A 25,114-nucleotide genomic window follows, 5' to 3' on the forward strand; every position below is an offset into this window, starting at 1 on the left:
CATCGGATGACCGACGAAATTGGGATCTCGCTTAGAGAGACCAATCTACTTTGAGTGTAAACTAAACGAGCCAATGCACATTGGCATGTGATTATTGCATCCAGCTGCCGCTGATCACTGTGTGAGTATAAGTAGGCAGCAGATGCAGCGCATATTCAGCTTTTCGCTTCGGAGCCGAGCGATCACATCGTTCTGCTCCTGACTACTCTACTGAGAGAAGAAGACTGAACGAGTTCAGTGCGTTCTTGGAGAGCTCTTCGTGTTCATGTGATCATCTCGGGCTGGGCGACCCCTAACACATTCACTAGATTCTATAGCCTTCGTGTGGAGCCGGTATCCTCCTGTGTTCTCACCTCAAACGGGTAGAAGCACTGAGAGGCCCCGGCTTCGGGTCGGCTTGCAAAAACCACTCCAGAGAGTCCATATAGTAGACCCTGTTGAGCTCTCCATCCCTTCGGCAGCCAGACGTGGCGGAGCGTCCGGCGCCAGGCCGGTAGAAGGCTGGGTTCCATATGTAAGGCCTAAGTGGATCCCATATGTGTAAAGTCCACGGTATAGCCTCGAGCCCATGTTTCCCCGGCAGACTTCTGCCATTCCAAGAGGGTTACAATCACCTCCAATTTATTTTTTTTGCAAGAAATGAATGCTTTTATTCAACAAAAATGCATTAAATTAATCAAATTTATAGTAAAGACTGATATTTGTTACTAAAAAATCATCAAATTCATCTATTCATAAAAGAATTCTGAAAAAAAATGTTTACACAAAAACCGTTTTCAACTGATGATGATTTGATTATTTTATTTAAGCAGCAAAAATTGAAATTTTACTGCAGCAGCAAATTAGCATATTAGAAAGATTTCTGATGGATCATGTGACACTAAAAACTTATTCAATTAGTATTCAATTCAATTCAAGTTTATTTGTATAGCGCTTTTCATCGTTGCTAAGCAACTTTTCAGCAAATTAAGTTTCTACAATATTTAGTGGTAGCTTATCAGTGGTGACTGTCAGTTAATGTACATATGGCAGAAATGTACGGAAAAATCAATTAAAGACGTAATCAAACAGCCGATGAACACTATTAATAGCAATTATTATATGATGCAATCAAACTTATAGCAAATTAGCAAATTAATTAAAAAAAGTATTGATACTGAAAATGTAACATTGCTATCACAGGAAGAAATTACGATTGGAAAATATTAAAATATAAAACCATTATCTTCATGCTGCTCTTTTCCAGTTCTTAGAGTAAAAAGTAATGACTAAAATCATTTGAGTGAACTGTTCCTTTAAAAGCTGCTAGTCATTCAAACAACCCAATTACAGTTTTGCACATCTCCGGTGTCTATTTAGACCTTTTAATTATGGCCTCCGCACATCCTCTGTGTGATTCTGTATGTTCCTCCCATCCATCAGAAACTGCACCTGAGTGAAGATGTAGCAGGAGCAACCTTCATGGCAGCTGGAAGCTCCGCCCCCGAGCTGTTTGCCTCTATAATTGGTAAGCCACACGTACAGGTGCTTGTATGTGCATTTATTAGTCATGTGTCAGCAGATGCTGTGGATCAGGACTCTCTTGCTTTGTTTTGCAGGTGTGTTCATAACACATGGAGACGTGGGGGTGGGTACCATAGTAGGCTCAGCCGTGTTCAACATCCTGTGCATCATCGGCGTGTGTGGGATATTTGCAGGGCAGGTGAGAATCTCTCTGAGCTCTGTATACACCTCTCTTCCTTTGGATCTGCTGTGACTTTTGACCTTTTCATGTTTTCATCTGAGCAATGCAATGTGAAAATTAATCAACAGGATTGTTTTTTTCCCTTCTTACTCTCATTTCAAACAATGGTTTATTTTTAAATATTCCATTAAAAAAATTAGGGATGCGCTGATCCGATATTCATATCAGGTATTGGCTCCGATAGTGCCATTTTTCTCGGATCGGGTATTGGTCAGTGAGAGCTGATCCAAATCCGAGATTTTTTATTATTAATTTATTTATTTTTTCTCGATTGCGCGAATTATTCTGTGTTACTTCTGAAGCCATACGATAGCTTAATGTGAGCTACATATGAATATTTAAGTCCTTACATTAAAGTTCACACAAACTCTTTTCTCCACTGTGGCTGTCAGTCATTCGTTCAGCCTTTAAACCCTGGTCGCGTTCGGTTACAGCAGTCAGCTCGGTAAAGCTCTCTCCAAGATCATTCTGTGTTCCCATTGTACTTGATTTGTAAATACATGTCTATGCTTTTGCAAAAAGGACTTTATCTTCTTGCCGGAGTTTAATGTTGTTTTGTTACTTGCTACTGGGTGTCTGTGTGAACAAAACACGGGCGTAGAAAAGACTATAAATTGTTTTTAACGTAACTGAAATTGAAAACTGTTGAAAGAAAGGCTCAATAACTTTTGCACAGATATAATAATATAATACACTACGCATCAATTTCTCTTCCCTTTGTGCTTTGCAGTTTTTAACACGAAGCGCTTACAATGTGTATATATATATATAAAATGTTTGGATTTCTAAAATTATTGTGCACTGATTTTTCTAGAATAACTTTTGCTGCCGAATTTTCCACTAACCTAGTTTATGATACATTTTTGTCATCGATTATAAATATACATAGGCCTATATTTTTTCATATTTGTTTATTTTATTTTTCTTTATATGAAGTAGTCTGTATCTAGTAGATTGTGAAAGAATGATTATCAGTTCCACACACAGAGTATATAATCAGTATATATCAGTTCCACACACACATTATGTATAAATTCTACATTTATTTAAATGAGGGGGAAAAACTTCACTGGTATCGGATCGGAATCGGTATCGGCCAATACCAAACCCTAGGTATCGGAATCGGTATCGGAGGCAAAAAAGGCGGATTGGAGCATCCCTAAAAAAAAAGTGAAAGTTCTACCACATTAAATATAGGCTTTGCAGGCAAATACTTTGGTTACTCTAATGAGGTCCAAGAAAGGCCTTTTTAAAAGCACACTGCTGTGATATTTTTGTCTTTTGAGAAATAAAACCTTTTTTTGTTGTGGCTTATGGCATGACTTGAGGGTACAGTAGACGTGATAAATTTAACAAAGCAAAAAAAAAAAAACTGTGTTTACAAAGATCTTCTCTTTTCCCACTAGGTTGTTTTTCTCACCAAGTTTGCTGTGTTCAGAGACTCAATCTACTACATTTTATCTGTGGTTGCCCTTATTGCAGTAAGTGTCATTAATCTAATGAGCTTTGGTTTCTAAGAGTCAAAATAGAGTAGGTTCTAGAAGTAAAAATCCCATTAAATTTCTCCACAAAGAAACTGATAATTAGCAATAAAAAAATAAATAAAAATATACTTTCAAAATAGGTGGACCATGAGCTTTGAGGATGTTAAACAATGGTTTAGAAGCTTTTATGAAGAAAAGTCAGTAGTGCTTGTAGAAGTTGTTGCCATTATGGAGTAGAGTATTTCTAAATGGGCCAGTAACCACCAAGAACACCCCAGCAACCAAGTCAAAGGATCCCACTTCAGTATTATTCAATACGCTTCAGATGTTTTTTTTATGAAAATCAATTACTTTTTTGCTTTATTTTGTATTGTAGTTTCAGATTTGATTCCAGTATTTGCTGTGCCCTTATAAAATACTTAAAGGGATAGTTCACCCAAAAAATGAAAATTCTGTCATTAATTACTCACCCTCATGTCGTTCCAAACCCATAAGACCTTCATTCATCTTCAGAACACATATTTTTGATGAAATCCGAGAGCTTTCTGACCCTGCATAGAGAGCAATGCAACACTTACTTCCAAAAAGGAAGTAAGAATATCATTAAAATAGTCCACGTGACATCAGTGGTTCAGCCGTAATGTTATGAAGCTACGAGAAAAAAATTTGTGCGCTAAGAAAACTTAGGAAGAAAAGAGACTTTATTCAACCATTTCTGTTCACAAGAGTACGTCTTCACATGCGTTCACAAGAGTACCACGACACGTGTGTGGTGCTGCTGACACATGAGCTGGCGTTCTGACATAGAACCAGATGCACTGCGCCTTGTTTCCAAGCAGAGGACAGGGTGGCCGCGGGTCCTTAAAAAGTCTTAAAATGTCTTAAATAAAGTTTTCCTAAAAAAAAGGCCTTAAAATGTCTTGAATTCAGATTCAGTGGGTCTTAAATATTTTTGGTCATATTACTGCAAAAATTTCTCCAGTCTGACGGACCCAGTGACTGTTTACAATCATTGGACAGACTGAAGATTTTTTCCCCGCTGTAGTTACCGCGTCATCCGAGAGAATTACGATAGCAGAATACAGCTCGCTGAACTTCCAAAAAGGAAGTAAGAATATCATTAAAATAGTCCACGTGACATCAGTGGTTCAGCCGTAATGTTATGAAGCTACGAGAAAAAAATTTGTGCGCTAAGAAAACTTAGGAAGAAAAGAGACTTTATTCAACCATTTCTTGTCTTCCGTGTCAGTCTTCACATGCGTTCACAAGAGTACCACGACACGTGTGTGGTGCTGCTGACACATGAGCTGGCGTTCTGACATAGAACCAGATGCACTGCGCCTTGTTTCCAAGCAGAGGACAGGGTGGCCGCGGGTCCTTAAAAAGTCTTAAAATGTCTTAAATAAAGTTTTCCTAAAAAAAAGGCCTTAAAATGTCTTGAATTCAGATTCAGTGGGTCTTAAATATTTTTGGTCATATTACTGCAAAAATTTCTCCAGTCTGACGGACCCAGTGACTGTTTACAATCATTGGACAGACTGAAGATTTTTTCCCCGCTGTAGTTACCGCGTCATCCGAGAGAATTACGATAGCAGAATACAGCTCGCTGACCAGCCTCCTAACTACTTTAAATGGGTTCATGCAAGTTTACTGAAAAATGGCTGGAGAATTTTACTTGCCTAACAGGACTAATAGTCTGATTTAGTGCTGTGTTCGATACATCGATACGATGATGTATTGTCACAGAGATTTGACGATACGAGTATCGATACAGCTGTCCCTGTATCGATATTGTGCCACGTGTGCAGCAGTGGACCGCGCTTAATTTAAATACAAGAACAACGTTTAAAATTGAGTAGAAAAGTACGAGGTTTCTAAAAAATACTGAATAGCGCATAATATATAGGCTACAACAAGGTTTAATCTGGCCGCAGAGGAACACAACCGGGGTGCTGTGTTCGATACATCGATACGACGATGTATTGTCACAGATTTGACGATACGAGTACAGCTGTCCCTGTATCGATATTGTGGCACGTGTGCAGCAGTGGACCGCGCTTAATTTAAATACAAGAACAACGTTTAAAATTGAGTAGAAAAGTACGAGGTTTCTAAAAAATACTGAATAGCGCATAATATATAGGCTACAACAAGGTTTAATCTGGCCGCAGAGGAACACAACCGGGGTGTGCTGCTAATATCTGCTAAGTGTGCTACTTGTCTTTGTCAACCTGGCAACCATGTGCTCGCGCTCTCTCTCCACTGTGGATAAACACGCTTGCTTTATGAAAACACTGGTAAGCTTGCAGTTTAGCGATCAGATTTAGCGTTACTTAACTGTAATACATTATATATTACTAGTTACTATCTTTTGAAAGTAATTAGTGACATTACAATATTACTGTCTCTGAATTGTAATGTGTTACACTTCTTTTGAGTTACTTTCACCAAAATATCCACAGAAGTATTATAAAATGCCAAAATGTAGTTTATTGCTGCTCATACTACATCCAGTGGAGTGTAATGTGGTAGGTCTATATAGCATAAAATATATGAAATCATATTTAGTATGTAGGTCTACATTAATGTTACGTTGTAGCCTAGTTTAGGTTAAAAAAATATAAGCACAAATCGCATTATTACATTCATAAATAACACTGGTAAATAAAGCGAAATATTATCATGTACAAACAATAAACACAATACCTAGCCTATAGGCTATTTTGAACGGTTTCAGAAAAAAACAGGAATGAAAAATATAAGTTGCTAAACTAGCCAAAATGAATTAGGCTAATTCAATGCTAAACTGAAAGCAAACGGCGTTCTCGTGCAGCCTACCTCTCTCATTCGGTATTAATCCAAATAAATGTGTCCATATTTGCGATGTATTTGAATGCTAAACTAGTATTTATTATGTAAACCAAGCTTACGTAACGCACTTAAAAACATCCTCGTCACATGAGCAAATGTGTGTTTGGCCCGAGCTCAGGCTGATCGGCACAGATTGTACTACACAGTAGGCTACGCACTATTTAAATTAAACAGTGTATCTATATGTTTGGTTGACTGTATTTTATTCTGATAATGAACAGGCTGCAACGTTTGCAATGTTGTATGTGTGTGCGTGAGGCGCCGGCGCAATCGAACAGTGGAAACAAACAACAAAAAAAATACTCCGTCATTTTTGGTCATACAGATCATTCGAAACTGCAATGTGTTTATTTCTGTCATCTCAGTTTCCTTTCCATGGACTTTCGTAGAGCGCCGCGCCATACAAATAGCATATGAACCAAACTCGGCAGCATAGCCTATCTCTCAGTCTTTTCCTTTCGTTTTGTTAATCTGTTAATTAGGCTATTTACAGTGGGTACGGAAAGTATTCAGACCCCCTTAAATTTTTCACTCTTTGTTATATTGCAGCCATTTGCTAAAATCATTTAAGTTAATTTTTTCCTCATTAATGTACACACAGCACCCCATATTGACAGAAAAACACAGAATTGTTGACATTTTTGCAGATTTATTAAAAAAGAAAAACTGAAATATCACATGGTCCTAAGTATTCAGACCCTTTGCTCAGTATTTAGTAGAAGCACCCTTTTGATCTAATACCTATTAATATGCCATTCCTCCTTGCAGATCCTCCAGTTCTGTCAGGTTGGATGGTAAACGTTGGTGGACAGCCATTTTTAGGTCTCTCCAGAGATGCTCAATTGGGTTTAAGTCAGGACTCTGGCTGGGCCATTCAAGAACAGTCACAGAGTTGTTGTGAAGCCACTCCTTCATTATTTTAGCTGTGTGCTTAGGGTCATTGTCTTGTTGGAAGGTAAACCTTAGGCCCAGTCTGAGGTCCTGAGCACTCTAGAGAAGGTTTTCGTCCAGGATATCCCAGTACTTGGCCAATGAAGGTGTAGAACCATCTCAAGGATGATCAGAAGAAATGGACAGCACCTGAGTTAAATATATGAGTGTAGTATTTAATGTGTTTAATGTAAAAAGAAAACAAAATATCATCGCTGTCAAAAATGCTATTCATTATTATGATATACAGTGAAGTTTTCATATCAGCAGACAATATCCCATATAAAATATCCCCACAAAAGCACTGCATCACTGAGATTTTTGGTGGTGCAAACTATTTATTCGGAAGCAATATTTTCATCAGTATTCTATCAGTTTTACATTAATCTGCATATTTTTAATATTTACCCCAGGATGTTATTTACCTTTATAAAGGCCACCACGCCGAGTGTTGCTTGGAGAATGTACAGTGCTTCTGTTCTGATATTTGTTTGGAACTATTTTCGTTGGTGAAATAGAACAAAACAGTCAATATTGTGTCTAAAATGTAAGTAACTTAATATACTTAACTACTTGTTTGTTGAACTAAAATTAATTTAACATTTGTAATCGTGAAAATATTCAGTAAAATAGCCCCCTTGTCATGGTGTGTTATGTAATTATATCATGCTATAAATAAACTAAACATTTAGAATTTTTATCTCAGTATGTTTATTCTGTTTCTTTATGTGTGCCGTTACGATCATTTGATTTGATTTCTCCATGAAAGTCTCTCACAAAGACAGACAGCACGAGCCTCAACAGCGCCACATTGATACCAGAAATACACTATCCATTATCAATCGCTGTTTAAGCTGAATGTAGTAAAATCAGAAGAATCATTCTCGCGTTTCGATGCGTCACAAGTTCTTGTAAAAGTTCAAAGACTTTTGTCACTTAAGTTTTAATCAGGCTAGGGCTGTGAATCACCAGCAATATCTCGATACGATACGTATCACGATACGATACGTATCACGATCAGTGTTGGGAGTAACGCATTACAAAAGTAAAAATATTACAGTAGTATATTACTTTTTGCTGTAACGCAAGTTACAACAACATATTTTAACTCAAAATTAAGTGGTGAATTTACTAACACCGCAAAACAGCACCAGAGAAAAAATTCTGCGGGTAAAATAGTTTGTCTATTTCCTGTTGCTGGAATTAGATGGTTGAGATGACTGCAGAGACGGATTCTACATTTGTGAGATGGACACACTCCTGTTATTTTCAGTTAAAGGGGTCATATGATGCTGCTAAAAAGAACATTATTTAGTGTATTTGGTGTAATGAAATGTGTTTATGCGGTTTAAAGTTAAAAAAACACATTATTTTCCACATTATTGTATCTCCTCTATGCCTTTTTGAAACGCGTCGATTTTTACAAAGCTCATCGGTCTGAAAAGCGAGGTGTGCTATGATTGGCCAGCTATCCAGTGCATTGTGATTGGCCGAATACCTCAAGCGTGAGACGGAAATGTTACGCCCCTCATCATACTGTTGATGCCGTGTCCCGGCCGGAGTGACGAGACAAAAACATTAAAACCAATTACAAACGAGGCATTTGTTGCATCCAGTGGGGACATAATTACATCGCGCCACGTAAACATAAAACCCTGTCTGCATTTGTGATCGGAGAAATGACAAACAACAAGTGCTACTCTACACTGCCCAAAACTTGCGTTTGAATCATCAGTGGCAAATCCTTTAAATGAAAACGTACTTACAGACTGTCTGTGAGTCAGAACAGCCGGCAATGTAGTCTACTCTACCAGGATCAGGAAACAGTCCTCCATAAAATGTGCTGCACACATCTGGATATTTGGGTTAAACTTTTCTGGAACAGTGTTGTAAATACAACTTAACCACTGATTTGTAGTCGTGTCCTCTTTTGGAAGATCAAACAAAGTAGTTTCGCTTTCACAATGAAAAACACGGCGGCCTAGCGTGAGCAGAAGCCGCGGCTTAGCATGAGCTGAGGCCGGGCTAGAGTCGGGGTTGAGAACGGCCGGCGGATCCGATGAAGGAGCGGCAACCACATGTGACGACGAATTTAACTTGGTCATATCTGTAGACTCCCTGGCAGATGCACACATGTGTCATGGTACTCTTGTGAACTGGTGCCGAAGACTGACACAGAAGAGAAGAAATTTTTTTTTCTTTGCGCACAAAAAGTATTCTCGTAGCTTCATAAAATTAAGGTTGAAGCACTGATGTTACATCGACTATTTTAACGATGTTTTTACTACCTTTCTGGGCCTTGAACGTGGTAGTTGTGTTGCTGCCTATGCAGGGTCAGAAAGCTCTTGGATTTCATCAAAAATATCTTACTGTGTGTTCTGAAAATGAACGAAGGTCTTACAGGTTTGGAACAACATAAGAATTAATGACAACATTTTCAATTTTGAGTGAACTATCCCTTTTAATACACAGATATAAAGACAATACTTGTATCTTTGTCAATCTTTCTTTTAAAAAGCAACAACAAAAAAGTTTGTTCATAATGGGGCTCGTTGGTTTGGTTCAAGTCTTTATTAAACACCTTTTTAAAAAAAAAAAATCTGAAGGAAATCATGAAGAAAATACTGGGTTGTCACTGATGAGCTCTATAGAGCATGTAATCTGCTGCCACTCCATGACTATTTACACACTCTGCACTTTTCTTTCAGTTTATTTATGATGAAAAGATTTTGTGGTAAGTGAACATCTGAGTATATTCTATTCTGATTGGTTGAAGGCAGACACATGATTGTCTTTCTCCTCCTCTGTCTCTGCAGGTGGGAGAGTCTGATACTGATTGTCATGTATGTTGGCTACATTATCATCATGAAGTGAGTCCACCTTCGTTTTGTATACTCATTTATTTAAACATTTATTTTAGTTCAAACTATTTAGCCTTACGTTTTTTAAATTATCATGTTTTCCATTAATATTTGACATTTTAAATAAAGGAGTGTGTTATTGAAATGTTTATTGCTGTGGTATGAAATAAGTGTTTAATATTGAGTCTTTGCTGGTATTTTTATACTGACTGACTATACTGTCCCCATGAAATCAAAATTAAAGTTTTTGGGGTGTTTATTATCAATATGTTAGTCTTAAGGTTATCTATAAGGCAGTGTGCTCCAAAACAGTGACAAAATTCGCATTTAAAAGATGTAAGCATGCAAAGCTTGCAGTTCGTCACTTCCGATTTTTTACTGACGTCACATCGTACTTCAGCGTCTCATCAAACTTTCTGTCCAATCAAATGCTCTCTAGAATCCGAATTCTAGCAGCCCGCCCCCTACACTATAAAATAGACGCTGAAGCCGCGGCTGAAATTGGTCACTTGTCCACAGAATTAGTATTTTCTGTACAGTGACGGGGAACGATTCAAACAGTGTAAATATGCTTTCCATTGAGGAAAAAAAGAAGTCTGGTTTCACGCTGTCACGCTAACCACCGCTCCGCACACACCCTCTGCTCCGGTCCAGAGACACGATAGCATGGAGCGGATCACATGCGCGAGTCGGCGCAGACCACAAAATGTATCGGAGCTATTTGAATTCTACACAGAATGCTATATTTTATAGCAATATAGATGAGATTGTTGCTGGCATACCCTGTTAAATGCAGCTTTACGGAGCTCAACGGCTCTAGCCCAAGCTGTGATATAAACGAACGCTATTGGCTATTTTAAAAAGGGGTGGGGCTGCTTGATATGTCCCGCCCTGTCTTCCTGTTTCAGTTAAAATGACGTTAACACATAGAGTAACGCTGCGTGTTTCTAAGCATTTCAGGGGACTTTTAAATTTTAGTAAAGTGACAACATAGAACTACATGGTACTTCGATGTGCTAAATAAAGGTGCAGTCATTTCAATAGGATTTTACACAATCAGGATTTTTGTGTGACGAGTCAAAGATTTCCCCATGCAGATTTTGTTCAAGTTGGTAATTTGCCATATCGAACAACAGAAAGCTGCTTGGTTTGAAAGTAACTTCTGTGTGAGCTGTGCTTCATAAATCACTACACTATTGACAATAGACAATTGAGCTTTTTTGCCTGAGAAATCAGTTTGTGTGTGTTTTTTAAAAAACATTTTTTTTAAAGGTTTAACACTAGCATGCAGAACTACTTTTCGGGGAAGGAAGACAAGAGTGTCACCAATGGTAATACGGTCATCAGCGAGATGGAGGATGGTAATACATGTTATGATCAGTTTTGGGATGATCCATCATGGCCGTTACTCAGACCAGGTAAGGGTAACTAGACAGGCTTCCTCGTGGGCTAGTAGCGACTAACCCTCTGCCGCTTGCAACAAAGTCAGATCTTGTTCTCTTTAAATGAATTCCACTCTACTATCTGTATTTCTGCTGTTTGTAAAACCTACGCCAACAGCACTTACTGAAAGCGTAGCCATCTGACATCTCTTATGAGAGGCTGACACTTTGCTTCCTTGCTGAATAACTGCGGTGCACTTTCTGTTTCAGAGCGTGGTGTCCTGTAGTGCAGCTCTAACCGTTGTGCTGCGTGGCGCTCTCTGTCACCCCCCTGCTGAAGCCTGTCTGTTTAGCCTTACTAAATCTGCCCTAGCTCCTGTCTCATCCTGCAGTGCTCTCTCTCTCTCTCTCTCTGTGTGTGTGTGTGTGTTCATGTCTTTCTCTCAGAATCAGTGATACAGCCTTCCACTCGTTTACAAAATAGTATCTGTCACTGTCTGATTGATAAGGTTTGCATTCATGCATTCAATTGAGGTTTTGTAAAGATATCTGCCAAGGACAAAGGCAAGTGAAATACAGATATGGTAACATAACATCACAACATTAAATCAGAATTGAGAATGTTCCTGGTGTCATTGTGTACAGTTTATCAATGCATGATGTCCCACAGAGAAAAAAAAGAAGTTTTTTTGCCATTTAATTAGCACTTGAGGCATAGAAATCACTCATTCTACCTTCAAGTTAGATTTAACCAAGAATATTACTTTAATATTGTGAATGTGTTTGTCTATATGTAGTTAATAGTGTATTGGCAATAGAGCTCTTCCTGTGGTGTCCTGCAGTAATCTGCGGGATAGTTGAGGATTTCATTTCATGTCAGTATTCTGTGTGTCGATGGTTTCTGACAGTATCCTGAGGCGCTGAGAGGTGGGCCTACAGTGTATCCCAGCAGGAATCAGTCTCTCACTGACAAATAGGACTTTAGATTGAAAATTGTGACACATCCTTTTTCTTTTGAGTGTGTGCGTTTACAGTCCTGCTGGTTTCTGTGCGCAGTTGTTGTGAGAATTTATTTATTTTTGGTCTCTTAGGGCAGGTTTGACAGTTATGTGTGTGTTTTATGAACAAATACTGTACATGCTGCACGTATTGAGCATGAGTACAATATGCTGCACGTATTGAGCATGAGTACAATATGCTGCACGTATTGAGCATGAGTACAATATGCTGCACGTATTGAGCATGAGTACAATATGCTGCACGTATTGAGCATGAGTACAATGTATAGGTGCACTTACAAAAAATTTTCCCTCCGTGTCCGCAGTAAAGCCCAGTAAAGAGTACACTAGGGGCTCTGTTGTGATGGTGGACGAGATGATAAATTCAAGCCCTCCGCATTATCGGTTCCCCGAGGCCGGCCTCAGGGTCATGATCACCAACCACTTTGGGCCCAAGACACGTCTGCGCATGGCAAGTCGACTTATCATCAATGAGGTAAGAAAATACACTAGCTGAGTGAACGGTAATAATTTTTTGGTCCATTTAATGAAAGTCAATTGAGTTCAGTCTTGTTTTGGACCCCATTTTGTTCCATTGTATGGACAAAAACGCATCCCCTTCACAAACTACAGTATCTAGCGAACTTTTCACAATACATTCAGTTCCTGATGGATAAAATTTGAATCCCCATCTTACTTATTGTTCCTTTTTCGAACATCATCTTTCGCTTGGAAAATGTCCCAATACAGAAGTCAAATGGGTTGTGAACACTGATTCCTGTTGAATTCAACAGATTAGAGTTGCAGATGTGTTCAGCTATTTTACAAGCTCTTCAAATGTGGCTCATCTGTTGAGAATTCAGAGTCTGCACGATCCGGTTATAATAGAGCATATTTAACACTGGGAATCCGGAGACTTGATTATAAGCCGGAGTTCAAGCCGGAGCTTATGGGCCAGTCTTTGTTGGCTAACTCAGCACTGTGGAGTTCTCACGTCAGGTAGCCTAGTTCTGGGTGTGAGGCTGATTAAACTGTTTCTATAAATATCCACACGCTGGCGTTCAAAGAATTGTGTTAGAAATTCAAACCCCTGTTACAAAGACTGTTGAGGAATTTGATGGTGACATGTCAGCTAGTTAAGAGAATTGAGACTGGGAATGGTGATAAACTGTTAGTACTTTGACACAAAAGGTTGCCAGTTTCATCAATATAACATTTTAAGGGATAGTACACCCAGAAATGAAAAAAATGTGTCCTTATTTACTCACTCATGTTATTTCGAACACCCAAGTGTTTCAGAAAATGAGCATCATACTAGTGGGGAAAAATTCTAATTAGCTTAACAGAAAAGCGTGGGTTTGTGAGGAAATGGATAAGAGTGAATTATGAAGCAGTTTTTGCTCGCTGCCCCTCATACAGCAGCAGCGGATGGTGAAGATGGCCAATGGGGTGGATGCAGTGTTGGTGGCTGATAAGAAAGCTGACACCATAGAAAATGGCAACGTAGCGGAGGACAAACTCACTGAGGAGCCAGAGAGTGAGCTGTCATCTCCCTTCGTCTTGCCTGGTGAGGCAGTTTCACTTTCTCACACATTAGCACATTGGCTCGTTAACCGCATGTAGTGACATCAGTGCATCTGAAGTCATAGTATAGTGGACCTATTCACATAGTTCTTACACTGTGTCCTAACCAGCAAGGTCCCTGTGGTGATATTAAAAATAGAAATATCAGGTTAAACTGTTAGTACTTTGACACAAAAGGTTGCCAGTTTCATCAATATAACATTTTAAGGGATAGTACACCCAGAAATGAAAAAAATGTGTCCTTATTTACTCACTCATGTTATTTCGAACACCCAAGTGTTTCAGAAAATGAGCATCATACTAGTGGGGAAAAATTCTAATTAGCTTAACAGAAAAGTGTGGGTTTGTGAGGAAATGGATAAGAGTGAATTATGAAGCAGTTTTTGCTCGCTGCCCCTCATACAGCAGCAGCGGATGGTGAAGATGGCCAATGGGGTGGATGCAGTGTTGGTGGCTGATAAGAAAGCTGACACCATAGAAAATGGCAACGTAGCGGAGGACAAACTCACTGAGGAGCCAGAGAGTGAGCTGTCATCTCCCTTCGTCTTGCCTGGTGAGGCAGTTTCACTTTCTCACACATTAGCACATTGGCTCGTTAACCGCATGTAGTGACATCAGTGCATCTGAAGTCATAGTATAGTGGACCTATTCACATAGTTCTTACACTGTGTCCTAACCAGCAAGGTCCCTGTGGTGATATTAAAAATAGAAATATCAGGGTATTTTAAAATTGGGATATCTAGATCTGGATTCAAGTAAGTAATGGAAATATTTGTGCGTGTGTTTGTATGTATGTCAGTATGATTTCTTTTTTTTTTTTACAATATTACAGAAGACTTCTAGTTCAAATAAATGCTTTTGAACTTTATTTATCATGCATCCTGAAAAATTTACCACTGTTTCCAATCATGACATATTATGCAACACAACATTGATAATAATAAGAAATGTTTCTTGAGAACCAAATCAGCATATTAGAATGTTTTTCAATATTTGTCACCACAGGAATAAATTACATGTTAATGTATATTAAAATAGAAAGCTGTTTTAAATTGTAATAATATTTTAAAATGTCTAATTTGACTGTATTTGTGATTACATAAATGTAGCCTTGGTGAGCATAAGACTGTAAAGGAAAAACTGTAAAAGTCTTGGAAATGTTGAACTTCCATGTTCATCTGTTTTTGTCAGTTATGAGTATAATAAGTCCTGCCCACAATGAAATCACATTGGTCACATTCACAGTATTTTCAAATATTTATTTGTTTGTTTATTTTTGGTCTGTATTGATTGATCAATTTGTAAATGTTCTTGGTACCACATTGTTCAGTCTGTTCAGAGTAAAACTATTGTGAGAAAATCACATGAAGGGATCACTTTTGTTATGGATCTCTTGTTTTGTTGAGATTATAGCTTTTTTATTGTATTCACTGCCTGTGTTTGGAGTGCCTTAAAGATTTCAAGTTTTCCTTTCTCTTTGGAGTGTTACAAGCTGTTCGTGAATAGATAAGATCCCTAAAGTTGCAAAGACTAAAGTCTCAAACCCAAAGAGATATTCTTTATAAAAGTTAAGACTCATCCACGCCCTCCTAAAACGCCTCGTTTAAACACGCCCCCACATGTCTACGTCACGATGTGGGAAGATTTGCATAACACCACCCAAATGTACACGCAAAGAAAGAAGGCGTAACTTTTATTCTCGCTGTAGTATTGTTGTTGTTGCCGCCGCCGCCGCCATGTCGTGAAGGCACTGTGTGTTTTGTTGTGAAAGCGAAACTACTTTGTTTGGTCTTCCAAAAGAGGACACAACTAGAAATCAGTGGTTAAGTTGTATTTACAACACTGTTCCAGAACAGTTCAAACCAAATATTCAGATGTTTTGAGCAGTGAGTAGAGCTTATTGTTTGTCGTTTCTCCGATCACAAATGCAGACATGGTTTTGTTTACGCGGCGCGATGCAACGCAACTTGTAAAAAAGTCATTATAATCAGTAATTATGTCCCCACTGGATGCTACAAATGCCTCGTTTATAATGGGTTTTATTGGTGTTGTCTCATCGCACCAGGACACGGCATCACAGTATGGTAAGGGGCGTAACATTTCCGCCACACGCTTGAGGTATTTGACCAATCACAACGCACTGGATAGCTGGCCAATCAGAGCACACCTCGCTTTTCAGACCGATGAGCTTTGTAAAAATCAACGCGTTTCAGAAAGGCGGGGCATAGAGGAGAAACAATAATGTACACTGTGGAAAATAATGTGTTTTTTGAACCTTAAACTGCATAAACACATTTCATTACACTAAATACACTAAATGTTATTTTTTAGCATCATATGACCCCTTTAATATTATGCACTGCATGGGTATTTCTCATGTGTTTTCTTGTGAGCTCTGCTTTCATCTGAGCTATGAGCTAGGATTGGATGGTCAACTTAATGCCATAAAGAGAAGTTTTTTTGGAGGGCTAATTACTGACATGCTGTGCCATGTGACTGTAGGGGGCACAAAGGATAAAGTGAAGTTTTTCATTTCCTGGCCCATTATGGTATTGCTGTTCTTCACGATACCCAACTGTGCCAAACCACGGTGGGAGCGCTTCTTCATGCTGTCCTTCTTCCTCTCTACACTGTGGATCGCCATCTTCTCCTACGTCATGGTGTGGATGGTGAGTTTCAGTATCTTTGTGTATGTAAGCATTTTTCATGTCTTTTTCCCCCTGCATTATTCAATTTATTAAATATCATACTTAATAATGAATTGTTTATACAATATTTAAAATCTTGAATCTTAACTGTGACTGCCATAGTAAATTTTGTAAAATCTTTTTATTAGCCCCCTAGCAGTCCCTGGGGGTCCTTGGACGTCAGTTTGAAATCGTCTTTGTTTTGACACAATTTCTTTGAATTTTGCTTATTTTAGGTCATTCTGCTTGCAGGCATGTTACATCACTATTCCTATAAGCATTTCATTGAGGCTCATTCATGTGGGTTGCTGTGTGCAGGTCACAATCGCTGGATACTCACTTGGAATCCCAGATGTCATTATGGGTATAACTTTCCTGGCTGCTGGCACCAGTGTTCCCGACTGCATAGCCAGTCTCATTGTTGCACGACAAGGTAGAGCTCTCCTTTGTTTAATTTTCTTGGTTTTTCTACCTTTGCTTATCTTTCATCCATGTTGAGCTGACTTTCCAGATTTGGCTTTGTGTCTGTGTGCTCAGGCCTGGGGGACATGGCTGTCTCCAACACGATTGGCAGTAACGTCTTTGATATCCTGGTTGGACTTGGCGTTCCCTGGGGCATCCAGACAATGGCTGTCAACTACGGCTCTGTGGTATCTGTCTTTGTCACTCCTCAAACATACACGCACACACAATTCCACAAAGACCGTAAAATTACCTTTCTTTTTTTGTGTCCTATTTAGATTAAAATCAACAGTAGAGGACTGATTTACTCCGTTGTTCTGCTGCTGGGTTCGGTGGCTTTAACTGTGAGTAAATGTAAAAGACAATTCACTTCAGAAATACAATACATGGACACCCCTTTTTAGTTTTAGTTAGAACCTCTAATTCCACTGAAGACAAAACGTCTACAAAAATTCTATAGCTGAGTGTATATAGATTTGGTTTGGTTATATTTTGCTTACATACAAATGTATAAATTCTTTTAATTTATACAGGGCAGTGTTTCAGACTGATTCAAACTTCTAACTTCTTTTTAAACATTTCATTAACAGTTTATGTTCATCCAATCCAGTGTAGCCTGATTTCAAATATTAAAAAGTCGTGAATATTTATTACAAAATTAATAATGACTTAAAATTTTAAAATTTTTTATTGTCATATGAAATGTACAAATAGTTATTGGATAGATATATATTGGATAATTCATATAAATGTAATATTTATATATCAATTTACAAAACAAGAAAGGGAGAGAGAAAAAAAGATAAAATAAAATCAACTTTTTAATATTTTTTTTAAATGGCATGTATGTATAATTTGTCCATATGCTCTCACATTATTGTTATACTCTAATACCATTCATCGCTCAAACTGATATATAGGTTGATCTCTAGTCCAAATATGTAGGTGAGTAGAACGCAGCAGCGTCTGCAGGATTAGAAGCTCTTTACAAATAATTTTTTTAAACAGCCACTGAATGTAAGTATAGAGTAGAAGGAGGAAAATCACATTTTTTCATCCCTCCTTAAAGGGATAGTTCACCCAAAAATAAAAATTACCCCATGATTTCTCAAGCCATCCTAGACTTTCTTCGAATTCAATCTGAGTTATATTTAAAAATTTCCTGGCTCTTCAAGCTTTATAATGGCAGTGAATGAGGGCTGATATTCAATAGTCCAATAGAAGTCCAATAAAGTGCATCCATCCATCATAAATAGTGCTCCACACACCTCTGGGGGGTTAATAAAGGCTTTCTGAAGCGAATCAATGCGTTTGTGTAAGAAAAATATCCACCTATGATTTCTCAAGCCATCCTAGACTTTCTTCGAATTCAATCTGAGTTATATTAAAAAATTTCCTGGCTCTTCAAGCTTTATAATGGCAGTGAATGAGGGCTGATATTCAATAGTCCAATAGAAGTCCAATAAAGTGCATCCATCCATCATAAATAGTGCTCCACACACCTCTGGGGGGTTAATAAAGGCTTTCTGAAGCGAATCAATGCGTTTGTGTAAGAAAAATATCCATATTTAAAACTTTATAAACCGTAATCTCTAGCTTCCGCTAAATGTCGTACATGCATTCACGAGAGAGTGGCTTTCCAGCAGATGACATAGAACATAGGCGACCACGGTAACAAATGCAGAAATGACAAACGAGGAAATGTAGTGGAGAGAGCAAAAAAAACACTGGTCATGAATTAGAAGTACAAAATGAGGATTTGTAAAGACCTTTGCTGTAAACAAAACTTGGTTCTCACGAGACTAGCATATTCTCACCGGAGCTTACGAAGACTAGCATATTCTCACCGGAGCTTACGTCCTACGTCATCCACTGGAACACCGCTCTCTCATGAACGTGCGTACGACAGTTAGCAGAAGCTAGAGATTACGATTGTTTAGGTGTCCATACAGTGTATAAAAGATTATTTTCTCTGGCTTCCTACGAATTATTTTGTTTGTCCACTTTCAGGTGCTGGGGATCCATGTGAACAAGTGGAGGTTGGACTTTAAGCTGGGCATATACGTGCTTGTTCTGTATGCCATCTTCCTCTGCTTTTCCGTCTTGATCGAATACAATGTCTTCACTTTCGTCAACCTGCCCATGTGCCTAGAAGGTGTCTAGGCTAGATGATTTCCATGGGCTTTGAACCAAAATACCTCCGGAGGATAAACCTGCAACCAAAATCACCAATTATTCTGCTGTTTCCTCTCTCTTTAAACTCCCTACTGTTGAAGAAAACCACTGTCTCCCGCTGCACATTCAAACCACTGTGGCTCAGATGGAAGAACTGCATTTCTCAGAATACCGTTGACTCGCAACTTTCTCCATCAATTCCAGGAAATTAAATTCTCTTTGGCAGCTCTCTTTATAACTGGATATTCTTCCACTTCTGAACCTTGGACAATCACAATGCAGCCCGTAAATGTCTTGTTCAGAGCAGAAGGATTCAAAGTGTACACTTACATCACAAACTGCACACACACACGGCAATGACAAAGAATGCTGCTCATTCCTGTATGCATTAGCAATCTACATTTTCTCATTTCTGTATTCCCTTGAGACAACGTATAACATGAACATAATGCACTTTATATGTGGCATAAAACATCTATATCATATTAATTAATTTCCTCCAGAATGGACAAATGAAAGTTCGTCAATGATGTGGCGCTATAAAAAGATGGAACTGACATGAAATGACTGTCCTCGGGCAAGAAAGTGATTCTCGCAGCTGGTTTCACACAAGAAAACTGTTGAAATAAGACGCATAGCAGATGTGAAGCATTTTCTGTATGGATCGTGTGGCAGGGGTGAGCAGTTATGAAATCCTTATGAGCTGGACCATATAATTCCTGCTGAGAGCTTCCGGCAGGTGCCCATCGGAGAGGTCAGCGAGTGGACCAGCTTCTAACACATGGAAACAGAAGCTCTAAAATTGGACACGTTTTGGTTTCCCCTTAATTATTCCAATCTGCATTAACCAGTGAATGGAACCAATCATAAAGCACATATCAAAAGCTGCCCCTCACCTCTCGTTCAGACCAGAGCTGAAGGCCCTCAGGACCGCTCTTTGCTTGTTTCTCACTATGGACGATGACGGACAACTGTGGCTGCTTTGATATTACAAACACATACTGATGACATCCCAAACAGAGTTCCTGGATTTTGCAAACATTCTACAAATCGAAGAGTTTTTTTGGGGTTAGTTTATATGTAAATATAACATCACTGTTTGAACCAGTGCTTCCTAACAGATGATGGGAGGTGAGGGTGAATTTACATACGTGACCAAAGCGGCCACTTTTTCTTTATTTCCAATGCAACCTAACCCTCCCTCTCTGGATATTTATTACCGTTTGTCTGTAATGCATGATTTGACACAAAGAAGCCATTTTTAAAGCAGGGCAAAAGCTTTGTGAGCTCACGTCAATGTTCCTACTAGGATGAATCTCAAGAAAATGTGCCCAGGTCATATTTCATTCCAAAATCAAAAGAAAAATAAATTAGATTGTGCAAGGAAATTAAGTTTAAAGACCTTTTAAGGTTTATCTGCATTGCAACATTTATTTTCATAAAATTTAAGCACATTTTCAAACCTGGATTCTCATAGCTGTAATATGCGGACTTCATATTAATTTGTGCATACTGTAATAAAATATATTTAAATTAGCATTAGCAAATTTTAAATTTTAATGATATTTTTTGCATTACAGTAATAGGATTGAGATTTTGTTATGCGGCCATGGAAATGTTTTGATCGTTTTTATTATTGTATGATTTTTTTTTTTTTTGTATTGTGGTAATAAGGTTTTTTTTTTTTTTTTTTTTTTTTTTGAAAGGCCTGAAGTACAGCACCCGAGCAAAGATGAAGCCAGGTATGATTTACAAATGGTTTGGTTTTAGTTACTATGCACCTTTATGCATTAACATTTACAGCAGTGGGTTACATCAGCTTAAAATCATTAACCAGCTGGACTTTAAAGTGTCAGGCTGCCATAAAGCACAGGATTTAGCATGTGGCAGTCAGAGAGTCTGTCTCCCAGTGCTCTGCGGAGCATTATTCGGCTGCAGAGTCAGGATATTAAGAACACCTCTGGTATCGCTGCAGGTATGAAGGGTGAAATTATGATTAGATGCCATGGTATGTTTAGGAAATACACTGTAAATCTTGTGTTGATGTTATGATTTAATTTTTGCTTGAGCCAAGCACATTCCAACTTGACAGAAGAATATGATTTATACTGGTGGATTCATGTTTTATTAACTTTCAAACTGAGAATTCTAATTATGCAGTATATTGATCAGTGAATGCATTGAGTGAATTTACAGTATTCGCTTTCTGTAAACGAGGTAGAATAAATTAATCATTTAAATCATTCGTGTCAGAACTTTCTGCATATAGTGCCCAGCCTCAGAAATAACATGTGACTACTGCATTAGGACACTGTGAACCTTCACTCTTTTGAGACTTTGGCATCTAAGCTGTATTGCTCTCTCCAAAAACCCTAAAGGAATGCTAATATTTCGAATGCAATTTTGAACCAACTCTAAATAAATAAAACATGAGTTATGAAAGTGTCAAATATAACTGCACTGTATAAACTGAAAGCTGAAACTTCAGTTCGTTGTTCCAGTAGGATCTTTTTATGGGACTAGGATTGGATCCAAATTTTCGATATCATTTAGGACATTTTTTACGTACCAAATTGTAAATCCTTAATCTGCAAAACATTTTTAAAATTATGCATTAACATTTACAGCAGTGGGTTACATCAGCTTAAAATCATTAACCAGCTGGACTTTAAAGTGTCAGGCTGCCATAAATCACAGGATTTAGCATGTGGCAGTCAGAGAGTCTGTCTCCCAGTGCTCTGCGGAGCATTATTCGGCTGCAGAGTCGGGATATTAAGAACACCTCTGGTATCGCTGCAGGTATGAAGGGTGAAATTATGATTAGATGCCATGGTATGTTTAGGAAATACACTGTAAATCTTGTGTTGATGTTATGATTTAATTTTTGCTTGAGCCAAGCACATTCCAACTTGACAGAAGAATATGATTTATACTGGTGGATTCATGTTTTATTAACTTTCAAACTGAGAATTCTAATTATGCAGTATATTGATCAGTGAATGCATTGAGTGAATTTACAGTATTCGCTTTCTGTAAACGAGGTAGAATAAATTAATCATTTAAATCATTTGTGTCAGAACTTTCTGCATATAGTGCCCAGCCTCAGAAATAACATGTGACTACTGCATTAGGACACTGTGAACCTTCACTCTTTTGAGACTTTGGCATCTAAGCTGGATTGCTCTCTCCAAAAACCCTAAAGGAATGCTAATATTTCGAATGCAATTTTGAACCAACTCTAAATAAATAAAACATGAGTTATGAAAGTGTCAAATATAACTGCACTGTATAAACTGAAAGCTGAAACTTCAGTTCGTTGTTCCAGTAGGATCTTTTTATGGGACTAGGATTGGATCCAAATTTTCGATATCATTTAGGACATTTTTTACGTACCAAATTGTAAATCCTTAATCTGCAAAACATTTTTAAAGATTTTATTTAAGTCTGCAAGCATGAAGACAGCTGCAAGATCTCACAGACAATATTACTGTATGTTTACTGACAGGATATCAACAGGCTAATGTGGTGATCTTGCACAAGGATCTTGCTGATGACTTTGAGGCGTTTTGCAGAGCTAACAGTAGCCCCCTACCGCTGCTGTACAGGAGCAAATGTGGAGAATGGAGCTGTGGCCCCCTCACCACAGGATCTGACATCAGGTATCTTCACACCAAAGTGTTCACTAACAGAAATGAAGCCCCTTCTCCTTATTTTATTTTATTTTTTATTTTATTCACCAACCACTGAGTAAATAAGTGGTTGTGTCAGAACTTTCTGCATATAGTGCCCAGCCTCAGAAATAACATGTGACTACTGCATTAGGACACTGTGAACCTTCACTCTTTTGAGACTTTGGCATCTAAGCTGGATTGCTCTCTCCAAAAACCCTAAAGGAATGCTAATATTTCGAATGCAATTTTGAACCAACTCTAAATAAATAAAACATGAGTTATGAAAGTGTCAAATATAACTGCACTGTATAAACTGAAAGCTGAAACTTCAGTTCGTTGTTCCAGTAGGATCTTTTTATGGGACTAGGATTGGATCCAAATTTTCGATATCATTTAGGACATTTTTTACGTACCAAATTGTAAATCCTTAATCTGCAAAACATTTTTAAAGATTTTATTTAAGTCTGCAAGCATGAAGACAGCTGCAAGATCTCACAGACAATATTGCTGTATGTTTACTGACAGGATATCAACAGGCTAATGTGGTGATCTTGCACAAGGATCTTGCTGATGACTTTGAGGCGTTTTGCAGAGCTAACAGTAGCCCCCTACCGCTGCTGTACAGGAGCAAATGTGGAGAATGGAGCTGTGGCCCCCTCGCCACAGGATCTGACATCAGGTATCTTCACACCAAAGTGTTCACTAACAGAAATGAAGCCCCTTCTCCTTATTTTATTTTATTTTTTATTTTATTCACCAACCACTGAGTAAATAAGTGGTGGGAAAATAGGAGGCTGTTCCTTTACAGATTATCTTTAGTCAGACAGCTGTAAAAGATTAATTTTTTTGACTATAAAGTGTTCTGATGCCATCTTGCCATTTAATAATTACACCCAGAGGTAAACTAGGGGGAAAAAGGGCTGGACAACCCTTGAAGGGATAGTTCACCCAAAAATAAAAATTCCATCATCATTTATTTCCCCTTATATTGTTCCAAACCTGTATGAGTTTCTTTCTGTTAAACACAAAAGAATATATTTTGAAGAATGTTTGTAACCAAAGAGTTGACCGTAGACTTCCATGCTTTTTTCCCCCAAAGTCAATAGCTACTGTCAACTGTTTGGTTACCAACATTTTCAAAAATGATTTTATTTAACTTATGCCTTGTCCTGTCTTTCTCTCAGGGAGGACTGTCCAGAGTACTGTGTGTTTGAGAACGGTGTGCTGATGAAGAAGGTCGCTAGTTTATCCTCTTACACTCCTCAACTTCAGGACATGGTTACATTCTACCTAGGCTGTAGTTTTGGTTTTGAATCAGCCTTGAAGGCCGCTGGGGTTCCAGTGAGAAATGTGGAACAGGGTAAAAATGTCAGCATGTACAAGGTCAGTAAACACCTCGGGCCTGGATTACATCCGTGTGCAGTAGCGCCTACAGCGTATTACTTGATTTTGCTTGTGTCAGATGTTTTCCCTGTTTTGAAATTGAAAAAATGACCAGATGGAACATCCTTTAGGTCAGAGTGCTTATGCCTGTTTTTGTTTTGTTTTGCTTTGTGTTTGCAGACCTCAGTAGCTTGTATTAGAGCAGGTCAGTTTCACTGTCCGATGGTGGTGAGCATGAGACCTGTACCAGAAGACAAGCTGGACAATGCGGCTCAAAGCACACACGGGATCCCACTGGCACATGGAGGCCCTGTCCATATTGGAGACCCTAGTATGTACTTATTTATATAAAAAAGAAATAATAATAAAAAAAATAATTCTCACTAATCATATACAACCTTTGAATGGTCTTAAGGTGATTTTCAATAGATCAATTTGTCAGTTCCCCTCAAATGAACAGTTATTCAGTTTATCTATTTTTAATATCTATTGTTTTAGCCGTTTAAATAAGCGCTTTAAAAAAAACTTTTTGCTTGAAAAATGTTATGCTATATTTTTCTTAATAAATTGCACTTGATTTGATTAGCTGTGTTTTTGTATTGTTTATATGCTATTATAGTGCTATTATATTTTGAATTAACATTTATTTTTCTACTTTCAGTTTTTATTTTAGTTTAAGTTTCAGTGATTTTTGTAATATTTCTATTTGGATGTATTTTATTTTAAATTTTAGTAATTATAGTACTTAAAATTATAAACATTTCCTTGGGAACTGACTGAAATAAAGTAAGTTTAAGTTTTTCATCTATATTTTATTTTATTTTATTTTATTTTATTCGGCTTTATTTCATTTAAAGGAATAGTTCACCCAAAAATGAAAAT

General features: G+C 38.0%; 2 protein-coding genes across 2 annotated transcripts in view; both read left to right on the forward strand.

The window, feature by feature from the left end:
• LOC107582941 (sodium/potassium/calcium exchanger 4-like) overlaps nucleotides 1-19,490 on the forward strand; it is a 54,663-nt gene extending 35,173 nt beyond the window's left edge. The window contains exons 4-16 of the mRNA XM_016268966.1: nucleotides 1,423-1,507; nucleotides 1,599-1,702; nucleotides 3,151-3,225; nucleotides 9,738-9,763; nucleotides 9,846-9,899; nucleotides 11,163-11,308; nucleotides 12,597-12,766; nucleotides 13,690-13,837; nucleotides 16,357-16,523; nucleotides 16,860-16,974; nucleotides 17,079-17,191; nucleotides 17,282-17,347; nucleotides 19,014-19,490. Of these exons, the coding sequence (XP_016124452.1) occupies nucleotides 1,423-1,507; nucleotides 1,599-1,702; nucleotides 3,151-3,225; nucleotides 9,738-9,763; nucleotides 9,846-9,899; nucleotides 11,163-11,308; nucleotides 12,597-12,766; nucleotides 13,690-13,837; nucleotides 16,357-16,523; nucleotides 16,860-16,974; nucleotides 17,079-17,191; nucleotides 17,282-17,347; nucleotides 19,014-19,166 (1,422 nt within the window). The 3' untranslated portion in view covers nucleotides 19,167-19,490. The remainder of the gene's footprint in view (nucleotides 1-1,422; nucleotides 1,508-1,598; nucleotides 1,703-3,150; nucleotides 3,226-9,737; nucleotides 9,764-9,845; nucleotides 9,900-11,162; nucleotides 11,309-12,596; nucleotides 12,767-13,689; nucleotides 13,838-16,356; nucleotides 16,524-16,859; nucleotides 16,975-17,078; nucleotides 17,192-17,281; nucleotides 17,348-19,013) is intronic.
• Nucleotides 19,491-21,883: 2,393 nt separating this feature from the next.
• The window catches only part of LOC107582942 (uncharacterized), an 11,677-nt gene continuing 8,446 nt past the window's right edge, over nucleotides 21,884-25,114 (forward strand). The window contains exons 1-4 of the mRNA XM_016268967.1: nucleotides 21,884-21,977; nucleotides 23,375-23,528; nucleotides 24,034-24,232; nucleotides 24,413-24,563. Of these exons, the coding sequence (XP_016124453.1) occupies nucleotides 21,884-21,977; nucleotides 23,375-23,528; nucleotides 24,034-24,232; nucleotides 24,413-24,563 (598 nt within the window). The remainder of the gene's footprint in view (nucleotides 21,978-23,374; nucleotides 23,529-24,033; nucleotides 24,233-24,412; nucleotides 24,564-25,114) is intronic.

This window comes from Sinocyclocheilus grahami, unplaced genomic scaffold (assembly GCF_001515645.1).
Source record: "Sinocyclocheilus grahami isolate Dianchi unplaced genomic scaffold, SAMN03320097.WGS_v1.1 scaffold48.1, whole genome shotgun sequence".
NCBI lineage: Eukaryota > Metazoa > Chordata > Actinopteri > Cypriniformes > Cyprinidae > Sinocyclocheilus > Sinocyclocheilus grahami.